The 17,935-nt window shown below is 43.4% G+C and overlaps 1 protein-coding gene across 3 annotated transcripts in view; it reads right to left on the reverse strand.

The window, feature by feature from the left end:
- Positions 1-12,353, reverse strand: part of zc3h3 (zinc finger CCCH-type containing 3) — a 311,770-nt gene extending 299,417 nt beyond the window's left edge. Inside the window, exons 1-2 of one of the 3 annotated variants that reach the window (XM_085992499.1) lie at positions 12,202-12,342; positions 3,325-4,942 (exon numbers count right to left, since the gene is read on the reverse strand). In XM_085992499.1, the coding sequence (XP_085848625.1) occupies positions 3,325-4,942; positions 12,202-12,247 (1,664 nt within the window). In that variant the 5' untranslated portion in view covers positions 12,248-12,342. Of the gene's footprint in view, positions 1-3,324; positions 4,943-12,201 lie in introns of all 3 variants that reach the window. The other 2 variants (XM_085992500.1, XM_085992501.1) reach the window with 2 other exon arrangements.
- Positions 12,354-17,935: the final 5,582 nt, after the last annotated feature.

Here is a 17,935-nt window from a genome sequence, read left to right on the forward strand (position 1 = left end):
CCCTAGCCTGTCCAGTCTCTCTTCATAGCTGAAGCGCTCCAGCCCAGGTAACATCCTGGTGAATCTCCTCTGCACCCTCTCCAATGCAATCACATCCTTCCTATAGTGTGGCGACCAGAACTGCACACAGTATTCCAGCTGTGGCCTAACTAGCATTTTGTACAGCTCCATCATAACCTCCCTGCTCTTTAGACATTAGACAATTAGGATGATTCACTCCCGACAAGCACTTGCTGTGGCAACCCGAATTTCCTGGATTGTAATTTCACCGTAAGTGCACCGAAATTTATGCCAGTGTCTGCTCCGATGTTGCAGACGGGAACTCACTCCATAACTTCCTGTGGAGCTCATTTGGCTGCGCCAGAATGTAAAAATCAGCGTAAAACAAGCACAAATGCAGCACCGCCAATTGGTGACCATTTGTCTTAAAACTGTAGATACTTCATAAGCTTAAACTGATGTACGCCCCTCAGAAAAGAAAGACTTACTGTGTGTCTGTATTGCTGTTTCGTAGCCTTTTAGAGGACTTTTATTTCTAAAATCAGGACGTGTGCACATGTGTGTGAAATGGAGAACTCTGATGCTTCACAGCAGCAGTGCTGCATCAGTTAATGGTCTGGCAAGAACCAAAACAAAAAGAATGAGCGGAAAGCAATGTTCCCTTTAAGCTGAGCAGCTGCCCAGCACTCTGCAGCTCCTGGCGTAGCCAGCTCACCGACTATTAAATAGGAAAAAACGCACATGCGTATTTTGAATAGGTCGCGCACCCCAAAAAAATTAAAGGGAACATTGGCAGAAGGATGTGTGAATCTCAATTAAATCTGTGGTGTGGAGACTGACCGGTTTGGGCACCATTCACACCTTTGATTGCTGTGATTATCTCTCTGCCGAGGTGTGATAAATGGCAGTTAGAAAGATTACCTGTAATCATCTGGCATTATTCTCTGACTATATAAACTGTGTCTATAGGCATCTCTCCACTTCACCTGACGAAGGAGCAGCGCTCCGAAAGCTTGTGATTTCAAATAAAACTGTTGGACTATAACCTGGTGTCGTGTGACTTCTTACATCAATTAAATCTGGGTTTGAACTCACAGCTGTACAGTTGAGGTCCCTGACATTTCACTGCCAGGTCTGCTGGAGAGGAACTATCTTCTGGTTTAGCCTCTCGTTTCTGCAACTAAAAAGTCTGAGGCTCCACTGCTATGTCCAGTAGCAGATTTTTAAATATTTAATTCAAATTCTCAAACTGCCATGTTGGAATTGAACTCATGTTCTCTGGATTAGCAGTCCAGGCCATTGGATTACTAGTATAGTAATAATCACTAAATGACCGTAAGCGAACAATTGACACTAAATTTTAATTTAACTGATACTAAACAAACACTGGGGGAAGCGCATTCATTAAGTATTGTTCAGGTTGGAAATCAAAACCTTGGAATTGTTTGTTGGAAGGTTAATTAAAGGGCTGCAGGCATTATGGCCCGGAATTTGCGGTGGGTAATGGTGAACTAACAGCATTCGCCGTTTTTACCTCTTTGAAACTGACCTCAACTCCCGGATGTAGTCAAGATAAAAGCAGGTTCTCACTTCCTGCTTTTATCTTGTTTAGAAGAATGAGGGGTGATCTCATTGAAACATACAAAATTATTACAGAGCTCGACAGGGTAGATGTTTCCCCTGGCTGGGGAGTCTAGAACCAGGGGTCACAGTCTCAGAATAAGGGGTCAGCCATTTAGGGCTGAGATGAGGAGAAATTTCTTCACTCAGAGGGTGGTGAATCTTTGGAATTCTCTATCCCAGAGGGCTGTGGATTCAAGACAGAGATCGATAGATTTTTGAATATTAAGGAAATCAAGGGATATGGGGATAGTGCAGGAAAGTGGAGTTGAGGCAGAAGATCAGCCATGATCTTATTGAATGGCGGAGCAGGCTCGAGGGGCCGAATGGCCTACTCCTGCTCCTTATGTTCTTATGTTCCTCTTTCTGTGAGAATTCTGCAATGTGATTGGCTGCTTAGACAGCTTGTTGACGTCACAGCAGATTGCGTTAGGGATTCCCCATTATATTGCACTGATCTTACTTATGCGTTGAAAAAGGCAAACTTCTCGCCAGAGATCGTGAGATCTCTGTTCAGCTTTCTTTGGGGCCAGCAGCGAATGCCTGTGCATTGCCGCAGACCACAAATTCCAGGCCAATGTCTCTGGCTTTCTGAAGAGTTCTTCCTGTACATTACAAATGACAATCAAGAGATTTGCCCAAAAGAAGTTAACACGATTATAATTAGCTTGTGCTAAGGCAGAGTGCGGCACATAGAAGTGCAACGTTCACACAGGATGTACGCGCATTCCTAACACGAAGAACAGGGCTTTTTCCTCAGTAATCACAGAACAGAATCCCCACAGTGCAGATAGAGGCCATTTCGGCCCATCGAGCCTGCACCGACACATATCCCACCCTATCCCCGTAACCCCACGTATTTAATCCCCTAACACTAAGGGTCAATTTATCATAGCCAAATCAACCTAACCCGCACATCTTTGGACTGAGAGAGGAAACCGGAGCACCCAGAGGAAACCCACGCAGACACAGGGAGAATGTGCAAACTCCACACAGACAGTCGCCCGAGGCCAGATTTGAACCCGGGTCCCTGGCGCTGTGAGGCAACAGTGCTAACCACTATGCCACCGTGCCCCCAGATAAAGTTAAGATTACAAATTCACAGAACAACTGACACATCAAAACTGTTTCCCCCCCCCACCCATTAAAAAAAATATCTAATCATTTGAATTGAGCAACTTAAATAACATTGCAAAGTGGGAATTTAATGCTAAAAAAAATTGAAATCAGATAATTTGAATTAAGCAGCTTTGAATTAAGAGGAGTAGACTTAACTCCTTCAGATAAAGTTTATTATAAATTTAATCAAGCATGCCATTGTTTGTGGAGTACCCTCACCAGCATATCCTGAAGAAAACAAAAGCTTCCAGAAACAAGAAACAAGGTCAGATGTTATTTTAAATAGCACTGCTCTGTAATTATTATATAATAATAGCTGAGTGGGAGTAATTATTGTCTAAAATAATCTCATCTAAGCCTTTTAAATGATTTTTTTCTTATAAAAATGCCCCTTTCTCCCATTATTTCTATCCAAAAACTCCCTCTTACCTATTATCCTGCACATAACCATCTGGTTATTCAGAACAATAAAAGCAACAACTTGCATTCATATACCGCCTTTATCGTATTAAAATGTTCCAAGATGCTTCACATTATAATACTTTTTTTAAAATCGCAGCAGTAAGGTCCAATGCAAAGACTTACCTCAAACCTCCATTTCTCCTGATAATTTTAGTTCTGTTCTTCACTTTGTAATGAGAATATCCAGGCCCACTCAACGTCTTCTTAGAGACGTCAGTGGCACAGTCGGCCCTTTTCACTGCTACAGGTCGCATCCGATGGCCTGAAGGTCCTGTCTCGTAGCAGTCCTGGGACTTCCACTGGTACAGTGACTTCGAAGGGGAAACTGTCTCCGCTGCTTTCCAGCAGTACTTATTCGACGAGGCTCCTCTCTTGTGACAGCACCCGACCTTTTTGTGTTTTCCTGCAGATCTGGACTCCAGGCCTGTACCATCGGCTCCCATAGCAACACATTTCGTGGCACTTTTAACCAACTTTGGCGAGACAGACTTCCGACTCAGCTCACCGGACCTCACGGGTTGGCTTGGTTTGGCGGTGTGCGAAACCCAAACGTACTTTGCCTTCCTGCCCTTGCACACTCTGCTGCAAACAGGAGTGCTAGTCCTTTGTTTCTTAAGTGCTTTAAGTGGCAATGGGGCTTTTGATTTCAAAGAGCCTCCGACCGCATGCAGTGTTTGAACCTGGGAAGTGCTGACTGAAACTGGTTCTGTGACTGTCTTCAAAGTCTCATTCTGGCATCCGCATGATCTAGAAACCACACCGACATCTGGTACTTTCTGCCATGTATATTTGGATCTTTTCATTGGCGAGGAACCACATGTCACTTGGTCTAGAGAATTCGAAGCATTCTGAAATTTTCCCGATGTTACACAATCCTTGGCGTGCTTGTCCAACTTGGCAATTTTATGCATTACGGATGCTTTCTGTGACTTGCCTGTTGATGTCTCAGGAATTCCGCAGGAACCAACACTTAACTCAACAACCTGCCGGAATTTAGCTGCTTCCCATGCGGTCTCACCAGCAACGCAGTGAATTTTACCCTTTACGGAGGCTTTCTGAAGCTTGCGCATTGATGCCTCGGGATCTGCGCTGGCACCTTCACTTGACTCAACGTGTTGGATTTGAACCGATCCACGCACTGTCATACTGCGACAGCTAGGAGAAAGGCTTGACTGAGTTTTTCCCACTACTTCAGCGGGCATTTGCTTTTCCACATTAATTGCCCGTCTTTCCTCTTCCTGCTTCCTCACACTTTTCAAGGTAGGCCCTTCTGCAGAGATAGACGTTGTGGCACCGATTCCGTCCATCCTTCTGGCCATCTTCACTTTGTCCAGCTTCTCCTTCAGTGCCAACAGCTTATTGTTTTTCACTGCAAGCTCAGAATTCAGGGCCAACAAAGACTGCGCTTTTGGAGTTGCCTGAACGGTTCTGTATGACATGCCTCCTCCTGGCACACATTTGCCAACACTGTTCGACTCATGTATACTAGCAGGTGTTATCTCACCTTGAGAAACATTAGCAGGTGCATCACCACTAGTGTTAACGGGCTTCTTATTGACCAGTGAGTACTTTGTCCGCCATGAGCTGCTAGCTTCTGACCCGTGATGCACTGGCGCTTTTTGTTGGCAGTTGGGTGTGAATTTAGGGTTGCTACTAGTCCACTGTCCTTGCCTGTGTGGATTGCAAGGCTCTGTAGCTGCAGGTACATCTCCATGGACATTCTTGTGTTTAGTTATAAGAGCTGTGGGGTTGGAGAAAAACAAGGAAAAAATTAGTTTAAATTCAATTTTTTATTTGTCATATATGCAGCAGACGTGTGTACTGCACAATGAAATGTTGATTTTTACGAGTCCTCCCTTGAAATGACTGCGCCAATATTTTTATTAGGGAAGAGGACAGTTATAGAGAGATTGCAATTATATGGGCCTCATCACGTTTCTCATATGTCTCAACACACTGCACCTATAATCCATGGAAGTGCAGGGACTGTTGTGTAAGCAAACACAGCAGCCATATTGCACAAAGTCCCAAACAGCAAATGAGATGAATGACTCGATCGGAGAGAATTAATTGCACTCATTCAAATAGCTCATTCATGGCATTCCCATCTCCGAGTCACCAAGTTAGGGGTTTCAAGCAGACAAAAGTTTTCCAACATTACAACAGTGACTATACTTCAAAAGTAATTCATTGACTGTGCTTCGAGACATCCTGAGGCGCTATATAAATATAATAAAGTTCCTTTTTTCCAAGCAGTAGCAGCCTAAATTGTTTGCTCATCCTGAAGTAGGGCTTAGACTCGTCACCTTGTGGCTCAGGGATGAGAGTGCTGCAAAATGAGCCAAGCTGACAGGGACCGTCTGAGACAGGAGGCACTCAACAGTTTGGCTTAGTGGTGGCACTCTCGCCCGAGACAGAAGGTTGTGGGTTCAAGGCCCACTCCAGAAACCTGTGTGCATAATCTAAGCTGACACTCCAATTCAATACCGAGAGAGCAACACAATGTTGAAAATGCCATTTTTCAGATAAGACAGTAAACCGAGGTTCCGCCTGCCCTCTCAGGTGGACGTAAAAATCCCAAGACACTTTTCGAAGAAGAACAGGGGAGTTCTGGCCAACATTTATCTCTCAACCAATACCACCAAAAATTGAGCATCCATAACAACTACTTATTATTTATATAGCGCCTTTAAGCTAATAAAACGTCATTTATTTCATTGTTATTGTGAGACATGGCGCTGCATTAATTGGCTGCTGTTTGCCTACATTACAACAGTGACTATACTTCAAAAGTACTTCATAAAATCTTACAGCACAGAAGGCAGCCTTTGGGCCCATCGTGCCTGTACTGGCTCTTTGAAAGAGCTAACCAATTAGTCCCACTTCCCTTCTTGTTTCCCAGAGCCCTGCAAATCTATCCTTTGAAGTATTTATCCAATTCCCTTTTGAAAGTTACTACTGAATCTGCTTCCATCACCCTTTCAAATAGTGCATTTCAGATTAACTCACTTCTGATTGTTTTGCCAATTATCTTAAATCTGTGTCCTCGGATTATCAACCTTCCTGCCAGTGAGAACAGTTTACTCTATCAAAACTCTTCATAATTTTGAACGCTTCTAATAAATCTCCCTTTAACCTAATCTGTTCCAAGGAGAACAATCCCAGCTTCTCTAGTCTCTCCACATAACTGAAGTCCCCCATCCCTGGTACCATTCTAGTAAATCTCCTCTGCACCCTCTCCAAGGCTTTTACAGCCAATTGTTAGGGGCGAGGTATTCTTACTTATGTTACTTCACAAAATAATAGGGTTCACAGCATTGTCACAGATTTAATGGGCCAGAAATTCCAGGCCAGAAGCGTGAGTGCGGTCGGCTTACTCACGCTTCTGGCCGTTGGAAGTGCCGGCGTTCAGCATGAACAGCGCATGCGGGGAACGCCGGCATTTCCAGACCTCGAGCGCGTGCGACTGCACAGGCAGCGCTTGCGCAGTGAACTTCGTGGATTTCATTCATGAAATCCGTGAGGTTAAGTCCTTAGAAGTTACACTGAAAAAAAGCAAGTGTAAAGTGGTTCATTGGCTGCGGAGGAAGATATATTTTATCGTGGAGCTTTTGAAATGCAATATTTTTGTTTGGGAAAGGGAGGGAAGTTATTTTAAGAAATTTTAAGTAAGTTTTAAAGTTAAAATTTTTTTTTTTTTTAAAGGGTTTTCAGTACGGTAGGTAGAAGGAGCAATTGTGGCTGTGTGAATGGAATGTGAGAATGAGTTATGTATGTATGTCCACATATATTCCTTTACGTATATGTATGTATGCTTTATATTCCTTTACTATGAATGTATGTTTTTAATTATGATTTTCCAATAAGTTACTTTCCCTGAAAGTCATAATTAAATAATACATTCATACACATAAGTAAAGGAATATATACATAACACGCAAAGGAATATATACAGACATACATACTTTCAGAAGCTCCACGATAAGAAATATCTTCCTCCGCAGCCTCTGTAGCAACTGTACCCATGCTTTTTTCATGTGTAAGTTGTAATGACTGGACCTCACTGAAAGCATTAATGAAAGCGGCGAATTATACTGCGCACGCGCTGCCTGTGCAGTCGCACGCGTTCTGCCTCTGAACCCCTTCGTTCAGAGGACAGGAAATGCCGGTTTTCCCCACATGCACTGTGCATGCTGAAAACCGGCATTTCATCCGGCCAGATGCGTAAGTACCCCGACCGTACTAGCGCATTTGGAAGGGAATTATTGGGCCAACATTTTACATGTCAATAAAATAAAAAATTTAACACTTGCACGACTTGCCCCCTCGCATCTGCGACTGAGGGTCCAAGGAGGTGCATTGTGCAAGAGGTCATCATCGCACGTATCCTCACACTGTTCCCTTTGGGGAACTGTATGAAGTGGTGGAAGGATTTATGGCCGTGATTAACGCTCATTCCGTGACCGTAACCATCTTTGAACCAGCCATTAGGGTGGTTAGTCCTATGGCGGGAGGGTTTTACGGGCTCCCACAACCCATCTGAGGGGGGGGGGGGCCACCAACACCCACGGACGCAAGTATCCCGCTGGATGTCCACCCAGAATTTAAAGTTGGAGCTCCGACTCCACTTGCCGGGACTGTCTGGAGTGGGGTTCAAAACCCTACTCCTTCTGGCCCAGCGGTGGGGATGCTTACTGCTACGCAAAAGGCCCACTCCGCACAAAAGGTGACACCCATACGTTTCCTGCGCCTTTTCCCTCCCCGTGACTGGAGCCCTATGCTGCCATTTCACGTTGCTAATCGGATTGGGCGTTTGTCATAGCGGTAGGATCCCCGCCGCTGGGCCAGACCAGGGTAGGGTTTCGAACCCCGCTCCAGACAGTCCCGGCAAGTGGAGTCGGAGCTCCGGCTCTAAATTCTGGGTTGACATCCAGTGGGATATTTGCGTCCGTGGGTGTGGGTGGCCCCCCCTCCTTGTATAGCTTGTGGGAGCCCGTAAAACCCTCCCGCCATAGGACTAACCGCCCTAATGGCTGGTTCAAAGATGGTTACGGTCACGGAATGAGCGTTAATCACGGCCATAAATCCTTCCACCACTTCATACAGTTCCCCAAAGGGAACAGTGTGAAGACACGTATGACGACGACATTGCTAAATAAATAAATGGAATTTAAAAAATTCTTTTAGGGCTTTTAAAAGTCTTTAAATTGCTTTAATTCTCTTTAAAACTACTTCAGATTACTCAAAATAATGTAAACATTTTAAAAAGTTTATAAAAGTTACCAAAATCTTCAAAAAACTTCCAAAAACCTATTTAAACTGCTGCTTTGCATGTAAAAAAGCAAAGCAGCTTGACAGAAACATTGGGGGCGTGTCCAGTGAAACTGAGACCTCAAGGGGCGTGTCTCACTTACACTGCACGCTCCTGGGTCCGCGCTGGCTGCACTCCTGGGCGGCGTGATGTCATACGCTGCCCGGGAATGTGCTTTCTATTTCTCCAAGTTCAGGCGTCCCAGAAGCTGATCGGCAGGAGCGCGGGGTAAGTGCAAATACGGGGCTTGCACGCGCTGCAAGCCCCGTTCTGGAATTTCTGGCCCATTAAGCATACCATATTATTAACAATAATGAAACATGTACTTAACAGCAGCACTTACAGCAAAATCTTGCTAGTTAGCCAGAGAATCCAAACACGTTACACTTGCAAACTCAGGTTTTATCTAGGTTGATCAGACCTTAATCGAATTCTAAAGTATCTGTTCTTAGACCCACGTGTTGCACCTTTGCCTCAACCCTGCTACATGACATTTTGCATGTTTCATAGTTATATTACATAATCATTCAAATACTGATTTGATTGTCCTATCCTTTCAGCACACAGATCCATAACTCCCTTATAGAATCATAGAATGGTTACAGCACGGAAGGCGGCCATTCAGCCCGTCGAGCCTGTGCTGGCTCTCTGCAAGAGCACCTCAGCTAGTCCCACTCTCCCGCCCTTTCCCCGTAGCCCTGCAAATGTTTTTCCTTCAGATACTTATCCAACTCCCTTTTGAAAGCCGTGATTGAATCTGCCTCCACCACCCTTTCAGGCAGTGCATACCAGATCTTAACCACTTGCTGCGTAAAAAAGTTTTTTCTCATGTCGCCTTTGGCTCTTTGCCAATCACCTTAATTCTGTGTCCTCTGGTTCTCCACCCTACTGCCAATGGGCACAGTTTCTCTCTATCTACACTGTCCAGACCCCTCATGATTTTGAGCACCTCTATCAAATCTCCTCTCAACCCCAGCTTCTCCAGTCTATCAACGTAACTGAAGTCCCTCATTCCTGGAATCATTCTCGTAAATTTTTTCTGCACCCTCTCTAAGGCCTTCACATCCTTCCTAAAGTGTGGTGCCCAGAATTGGACACAACACTCCAGTTGGGGCCGAACCAGTTTTTTAAATACAGGTTAATCATAATTTCCACAATTTTATACTCTGTACTTCTATTTATGAAGCCCAGGATCCCGCAAGCCTTTTTAACTGCTTTCTCAACCTGCCCTGCCACCTTCAATGATTTGTGCACATATACCCCCAGGTCTCTCTGTTCGTGCACCCCCTTCAGGATTGTACCATTTAGTTTATATGTCCTCTCCTCATTCATTCTACCAAAATATATCACTTCACACTATTCTGCGTTAAATTTAATCTGCCACGTGTCCGCCCATTTCACCAGCCTGTCTATGTCTTCCTGAAGTCCATCACTCTCCTCCTCACTGTTCACTATACTTCCAAGTTTTGTGTCATCTGCAAATTTTTAAATTGTGCCCTGTACACCCACGTCCAAGTCATTAATATATATCAAGAAAAGCAGTGGTCCTAGAACCGACCCCTGGGGAACACCACTGTGTACCTTCCTCCAGTCCGAAAAACAACCGTTCATCGCTACTCTGTTTCCTGTCACTTAGCCAATTCCGTATCCATGCTGCCACTGTCTATATTATTCCATGGGCTTCAAATTTGCTGGCAAGCCTATTATGTGGCACTTTGTCGAACGCCTTTTGGAAACCCACATACACTACGTCAACTGCATTACCTTCATCGACCCTCTCTGTTACCTCAAAGAACTCAATCAAGTTAGTTAAACACGATTTGCCTTTAACAAATCCGTGCTGGCTTTCCTTAAATTAATCCACACTTGTCCAAGTGACTGTTAATTTTGTCCCCGATTACTGTTTCTAAAAGTTTCCCCACTACAGAGGTCAAACTGATTGGCCTGTAGTTGTTGGGTTTATCCTTGCACCCTTTTTTGAACAATGGTGCAACATTTGCAATTCTCCAGTCCTCTGGCACCATCCCCATATCCAAAGAGGATTGGAATATTATAGCCAGTACTTCCGCAATTTCCTCCCTCAATTCCCTCAGCATCATAGGATGCATCCCTTCCGCTCCTGGTGATTTATCTACTTTAAGTACAGCCAGCCTTTCTAATACCTCCTCTCTCAATTTTATCCTATCAAGTATCTCCACTACCTCCTCCTTTACTATGTCTATGGCAGCATCCTCTTCCTTGGTGAAGACAGATGCAATGTACTCATTTAGTACCTCAGCCATATCCTCTACACTTACTTGCTACACTCCCTAACTTTCCAGATCTATTGTCTTTCTCAGGCAGATGTTTATCTTCAAGGCTTGAATTCAAGATAGCTTTTCTGTTCGCTGCAGTATTTATCAACTAATGCTCCATGACTGTCTCTGCCTGGAATATCTTTTAATTAGGTTTACTGTCAAAGCTGACCATTGCTTTTCACTGTATTTTATACTAAATATACATTTATCTAAAATTAAGCAAGCCTGTCTTACAATTTATTCTAACAGAGACTCACACAACAAGCAAAAGATTAATAGCAGTACCATACTAGCAGACTTCAAGAAACTCTGATTAACCCGTTCATTACACAATGAAGTACTTTTGAAGTGTAGTCACTGTTGTAATTTAGTAAACACAGCAGCCAACTGGCACACAGTAATGTCTCACAAACAGCAATAAATGACCAGATAAGTTTTTAGTGATGTTGGTTAAGATATAAGTATTGACAGGAAAAACTCCCATACTCTTCCTCGAATAGTGCCATGGGATCTTTTACGTTCACCTAAGAGGGCAGACAGAGCCTCAGTTTAACATTTCATCCAGTGTCAACTGTGGTTCAGTTGACAGCACACTTGCCTCTGAGTCAGAAGGTTGTGGGTTCAAGTCCCACTCCAGGGACTTGAGCACATAATGCTAGGCTGACACTCCAGTGCAGTGCTGAGGGAGTGCTGCACTGTCGGAGGTGCCATCTTTCGGATGAGATGTTAAACCACTGGCTAATGAGTGTCGCTCTCTCAGGTGGATGTAAAAGATCCCATGGCACTATTTCGAAGAAGAGCAGGGGAGTTATCCCCTGTGTCCTGGCCAATATTTCTCCTTCAACCAACATAACAAAAACAGATTATCTGGGCATTTTCACATTGCTGTTTGTGGGAGCTTGCTGTATGCAAATCGGCTACCGTGTTTCCCACATTACAACAGTGACTCCACTTCAAAAAGTACTTCACTGGCTGTAAAGCACTTTGAAACGTCCAGCAGTCGTGAAAGGCACTATCTAAATGCAAATCTTTCTTTTTTTTGGTCCGAAAGATGGCACCCCCGACAGTGTCAGCCTAGATTACGTGCTCAAATCTCTGGAGCTTGAACCTACAACCTTTTGACTCAGAGGCGAGAGCGCTACCACCGAGCCGCGGTTGACACCGGATACATATTAACATTGCGTTTTACTATATTAACCTCTTTACAATGGTTAATTCCATACCCAGGATTAGAGCCTGTGAAGGCGACACTCATTAGCCAGTGAGTGTACCTGTTTACATACAATACACAGTATCGCGAGGGGTACCTGGGCCCCGGTTATAACCATCACCAAGGCTGAGCTCGCTCATTCCCCGGCTCCAGGCCTGGAGGCTGTGCTCGCTGACACTCACCGGTAAGCAGCTGAATCTGCCTCTCCAACGCTGCCCGCTCCTCCATGGTGCTCGCTGCTCATGACGACACCCACGGCTGCTTCTTACGCTGAGCCCAGCCGACAACGCCAAACGTCATAACGTAACCAGTTGCGGTGCCGCCCAGCATGATTGACACCGCCTTTAGCCAGTCGCAAGCGGCGGACTCTGGCTGCTTGCACTTAACCACCAATCGGATTCAGTATTTCTCATGAGTGGGCGGGGCGATTGTATTTCCCGCAAAGAACTCTGGGAGGTGCAGTTAACCAATGACTTTAAGGGACAGTTACAGTGTGCAACCTATTATAAACTGGTTTACGATTTCATTATGCATAATCTACAGCGGGACTCTTTTCCTCGGATCAGCGTCAGCACCAATAATTCCCCACCACAGTCGAATAGTTCACTGACAGTCTCCATTCGCACTTGATGAATTGTCTATTAGATAAGATACTTAATCAGCTGTTTGTGCCCATAGAACTGAATTCCAACAAGAGTCACCATCTTTAGGAGAGGGGGAAAAAGTTATTAAAACAGACCCTAAGTGATATTCAACTTCGTACCCATTAGGCTCAGGCAAATACGCAATACTCTTGAAAATTTAACACAGGCAAAAAGTGGAAAATAGGCAAGCAATGATGGAAGCAGGTATTAACATGTCTCAATTTATTTGCAGCGCTCATGATACAGAAATAGAAATCTACCGTCTTGGATCACAAGTAATGTCATCGGAGAAAAACCAAAAAATACATCTTATACCAAAAAACCAATTGATTAGAGAGACACTTAGGACACAATTTCTTACACACAAGTAAACATTACCCCACAGACATTCAGAAATGGATGTACAATTACTCAACATGAATCAGACACTTGGCAGTTTGTTTTTATACATTTACTTTTGGTTTCACCCTCTCTTGCATAAGAAAAATTAATAAAATGATAAAAATCAGTTTGGCTACAATTGGTGGTTTCTCCTGCATCTACTTCTGGGAATTTTCAAATAACTTTACCTTGTATTGAAAACATCAACGGGACAAGTGCATTGTATTTGCGTACCATATGTTTTAGAAGTCGAAACTTTGTATAAAACCATCCTCTTCAATGGGAAAGATTAGTGTGAAAAATTGCTCTATGAGTGTGCAGCTTATACGCCAGATATTATATCTGTTCCCGTCCTCCCCAAAAGAAGGACTGCTGGATGAGAAAAGAGAAACACTGGCAACAATGGTTATGGAGTGGATTACAACTTCCACCTCCCACCAAAGAAGTACAGGGTACTGAAAATGGGATTAAGATGCAATGAGTGGGTTTCTGGAGAGAGGGTAATACAGACCTAATGGAAAGGTGGTAGATGGGGTTGAGGTTGATTAAATAGCGATGGAGACTTGTTGGGTCCAATGGCCTTTTATTGTTCCTAAAAATTCTTATGACTTGATTTACACAGCACAACATTGGCAATAATCAAAATCCTGGAACTTCCTACCCAACATTGTGGGAGTACCTTCACTACATGGACGGCAGCAGTTCAATAAGAAGGGCCACCGTCGCCTTCTCAAGGGCAACTATAGTTGGGCAATAAATGCTGGCCTTGCCAGTGATGTCCATATCCCGAGAATGAATTTTAAAAAAAGTAACAGAGGGCTACCGAGGCTGCTGGCGACTGATCTTTACAGAAATAAATAGTTTTAAAACAAGGGATTGGTGAGGTAGAAGAAAATGAAATATGAAAAATTGTACAACATGACCCCATTCTTTCAATTTGCAATACTGCCAAGCCCATGTACAAATAACCAATAGCTTCAGATCAAAGTGCAAGTTAGCACTTAACTCTGATCACAAGTAGATATACACTTACAAAAAATAAAAATATTTCTTAGAGCTGTGCTATACATGTATAGTGTGACTTCAATATACAGAACAATGATTTAATACAGTTAAATCAAGAATGTGCTTAAGATTTGATCTAAATGAGAGTAATGCCTCAGAATGTGTAAGCATGTTCAGTCCATCAAGCTCATCCTGTCTAGTGTTTCAGTGCTGCGGGCAACACCCTCATCAATCATCCTCTGATGTCTTGTCCCTGAATGCTATAATAGAATATTGGCTTCCTTTATACTACAAAATAGGACAAACCATAGGACAGCCTCAAGGTAGAAGCATCCAGTGGGGGGGAAAACCCTTCATGTTATACTTTCGACTGACTATCATTGCTCTACCATCTTACACAATTTTGGGATGGACTGGGGAGAAATTTCTGGTTAGGCTGCAATGCACATTTGACAGGTTTAGGAGGTGATGTAAATTTTGCAAAGGCCTCTGACATCATGATCTAAACCAGCTCTCCATAAAGATAGATAAATCTCCTTAAAATCAAGTGTAAAAATAATGTGTGTACAGTTATTATAATTTACAGTTGCCATTCAAAGATCCTAGCAGCTGTACATGCATATAGGTAATTCCCCCACAGAGGGTACAACATGCATGAAAAGGTAACTTCCACTTTTCTTCATTGTTAAGAGCTATTTTGGTAGCACAATCCATATGGTTGAGACAGTTGCCTAATGTGTACGGTGAGGCTAGTTACAGTGGGACTAGAATGACGCATGCAAAATCAGCTGGCGAGGTTTTGCAAACCAGGCAATGTGAATATTTGCTAAATCATGTGTTATGTAACTCTATTGTAATACAAACACCATGTTCCACATTTGTAACATATACTATATAACTGCCCAGTGTCACACACAGTAAATGTAATTGTGCTTTAAAAGGAAAAAACTACAAATGCTGGAGATACACAGCAAGTCTATTTGCATAAAAAGAGCAGGTTAATCTTTTAGTGCTATCTCATGAAACTGGCGCTAATGGTGTTCCAGTTCAGGATATTTTCCCATCGGCCCTCCTTCCCTCTCCAAAACAAACACTTAACCCTTTCACCGTCACAAACCTATACTTGGGTTCAATTTGTGCTTAGGCTGTTCTGGCGAAGGGGTTCTATCCAAAATGGGTACCTATTCTTTCTCTTAGGTTTAGTTTTGACAAATAACCTAAAACAAAAGTTTAAAAAAATTCTGAACTAATTGCCACTCCAGATTATTACCAGAGCAACTTCCTACATATAAGCCACTTGAGAAGGTGGAAGAAGCTAGATATTTTATACACACATGCACAAATGAGTATTATTTGCCAGTAACATACAATGCATTTATTTAAAAAAATAAAATTTGACCCCATTATAATCCTGGTGTCAAAGTTGTAAAGCATCTACTCTTCTCGTGGTACAGGTAGACTACCCTTTATCCGGACTTCCGAAAACCGAAACCCTCTAAAAACCGAAGGTTTTTTCGGTCAGCGTAAGTCGTGCGCACGACATGACCAGAGTGGCGCACGACTTACAGGCCTAGCCGGATAAGGGATAGTGTAGCATTTTTCCGCACTTCTGAAAACCGAAATCTTTATCCGCACATCCGAAACCAGAAAACCTCTGAAAGCCGAAAGTGGAGCAAAGCATGACTTCTGAAAACCGAAATGCGCACGACCACGACCCCCACCCCCGACCCCCCCGGCCGAGCCCGACCCCCGACCACCCCCCCCCCCCCCCGCCGAACCCCACCCAATTTTGGATAAGAGATAGTGTACCATCCTTTATCCGCACATCCGAAACCAGAAAACCTCTGAAAGCCGAAAGTGGCGCAAAGCATGACCCGACGCTGCCGATGCTTGACCCACGCAGGTGTTATGCTGCTCTGTGTGATATTTGCTGCTATTTGCTGCTCTCTTAGATATTTGCTGCTCTCTTAGATATTTGCTGGCTTTTAACAATTTGTGAAAATGCTAAAAAGAGCTGCAGATACCCCAATGGGTAACAGTGAGAAGCAGAGAAGGAAGCATCGCTCATTATCGATATCGCAGAAAGTGGAGTTATTGCAGAAGCTTGATCGTGGTGTGTCTGTGCGACATCTTACTGAAGAATATGGTGTGGGAAGTACCACCGTATATGACTTAAAGAAACAGAAAGACAAGTTGTTGAAATTTTACACTGACAGTGATGACCATAAACTAATGAAAATTAGGAAAACATTGCATAGGGCAAAAAATGAAGATCTTGACCGTGTGCTGATTGAGTGGATTCGACAACGCAGAGGTGAACGTGTGCCACTGACTGGTTTGATGGTCATGAAGCAAGCTAGAATATACCATGAAGAACTGAACATTGAAGTTGAGTGTGAATATTCAGAAGGTTGGCTGCATAAATTTAAGAAGCGTCATGGTATAAGATATCTGAAAATCTGTGGTGAAAAAGCTTCTGCTGATCATGAAGCAGCTGAAAATTACATAGATGAGTTTGCAAAAATAATATCGGATGAAAACCTCGGTCCTGAACAAATTTACAATGCTGATGAAACAGCTCTGTTCTGGCGCTACGTTCCTAGAAAAACATTAGCAACGGCTGATGAGAGTGCACCAGCAGGTTTTAAGGATGCTAAGGACAGGTTGACTGTTCTTGTGTGTGCCAATGCTGCAGGCACACACAAGTTAAAGTTGGTAGTGATTGGAAAAAGCCAACATCCGAGATGTTTGAAAGGTGTATGCAATTTACCTGTGCATTATTATGCGAGCAGGAAAGCATGGGTAACCAGAGGAATATTTTCTCACTGGTTCAATAACCACTTCGTACCAGCGACACGAGCTCATTGCAGGCAAGTTGGACTGGAAGAAAACTGCAAAATTTTATTGTTCCTGGACAACTGCTCCGCACATCCCCCTCCTGAACTTCTTGTGAAAAGTTATGTTTTCGGCATTAACTTTCCCCCTAATGTGACATCTTTAATACAGCCTTGTGACCAAGGAATTTTACGCTCCATGAAGAGCAAGTATAAAGACGTTTTTTTGAACTCTATGCTTGATGCAATCAACAGAGGTGAAGGAATCCAAAGCTTCCTGAAAGAATTCAATGTTAAGGATGCCATTTATGCAGTTGCTAATGCTTGGAACTATGTTGATAAACCAACATTAAAAAATGCTTGGCACAGACTTTGGCCTTCAACGATGTTTCATGAAGATGGACCTGCAGATGACGAGTTTGAAGGATTTCCTGTCAGTCAGGAGAAGATGATGATATCAAACCTCCTCACTTACACCAAAGGTTTATCATCCGAAAGTGTAAATACGTTAGAGGAAGCTGACATCGAAGAAGTGCTGAACATTGACAATGATGCACCTGTTGTGAATTTGTTGAGTGATGGGGAAATTGCTGAAATGGTGTTAAATAAAGACAAGCATGAGGACAGTAGTGATGATGATGATGACATTGTGAACACAGGTGAAAAAATCCCCATAGACGATATGGTGACAATGTGTGATCAGTTAATTGCTGGCCTTGAAAAACGTGCATTTATCAGTGAGCAAGAGATTATGCAAGTTTACTCAATTAAAGAGAGACTGCTTAGACAGAAACCAATGTTAATGAGACAGATGACACTGGAAGAAGTCTTTAAAAAGGCCGTCTGTCGTAGTCATGCTTCATCACTTGAGAATCCTGTTCCTGGCCCATCTTCAGATGTCCAACTCCAACCTGATGACAATGATGACAACACTGATGTACCCTCTTCTCCAAGATCCTCAAGCCAGATGTAATGCTGCTTCATCACTTGAGAATCCTGTTCCTGGCCCATCTTCAGATGTCCAACTCCAACCTGATGACAATGATGACAAC

Source organism: Somniosus microcephalus, chromosome 7, assembly GCF_052327205.1.
Source record: "Somniosus microcephalus isolate GS21.2 chromosome 7, FLI_Smic_1.0, whole genome shotgun sequence".
In the NCBI taxonomy this organism is placed as follows: Eukaryota; Metazoa; Chordata; class Chondrichthyes; order Squaliformes; family Somniosidae; genus Somniosus; species Somniosus microcephalus.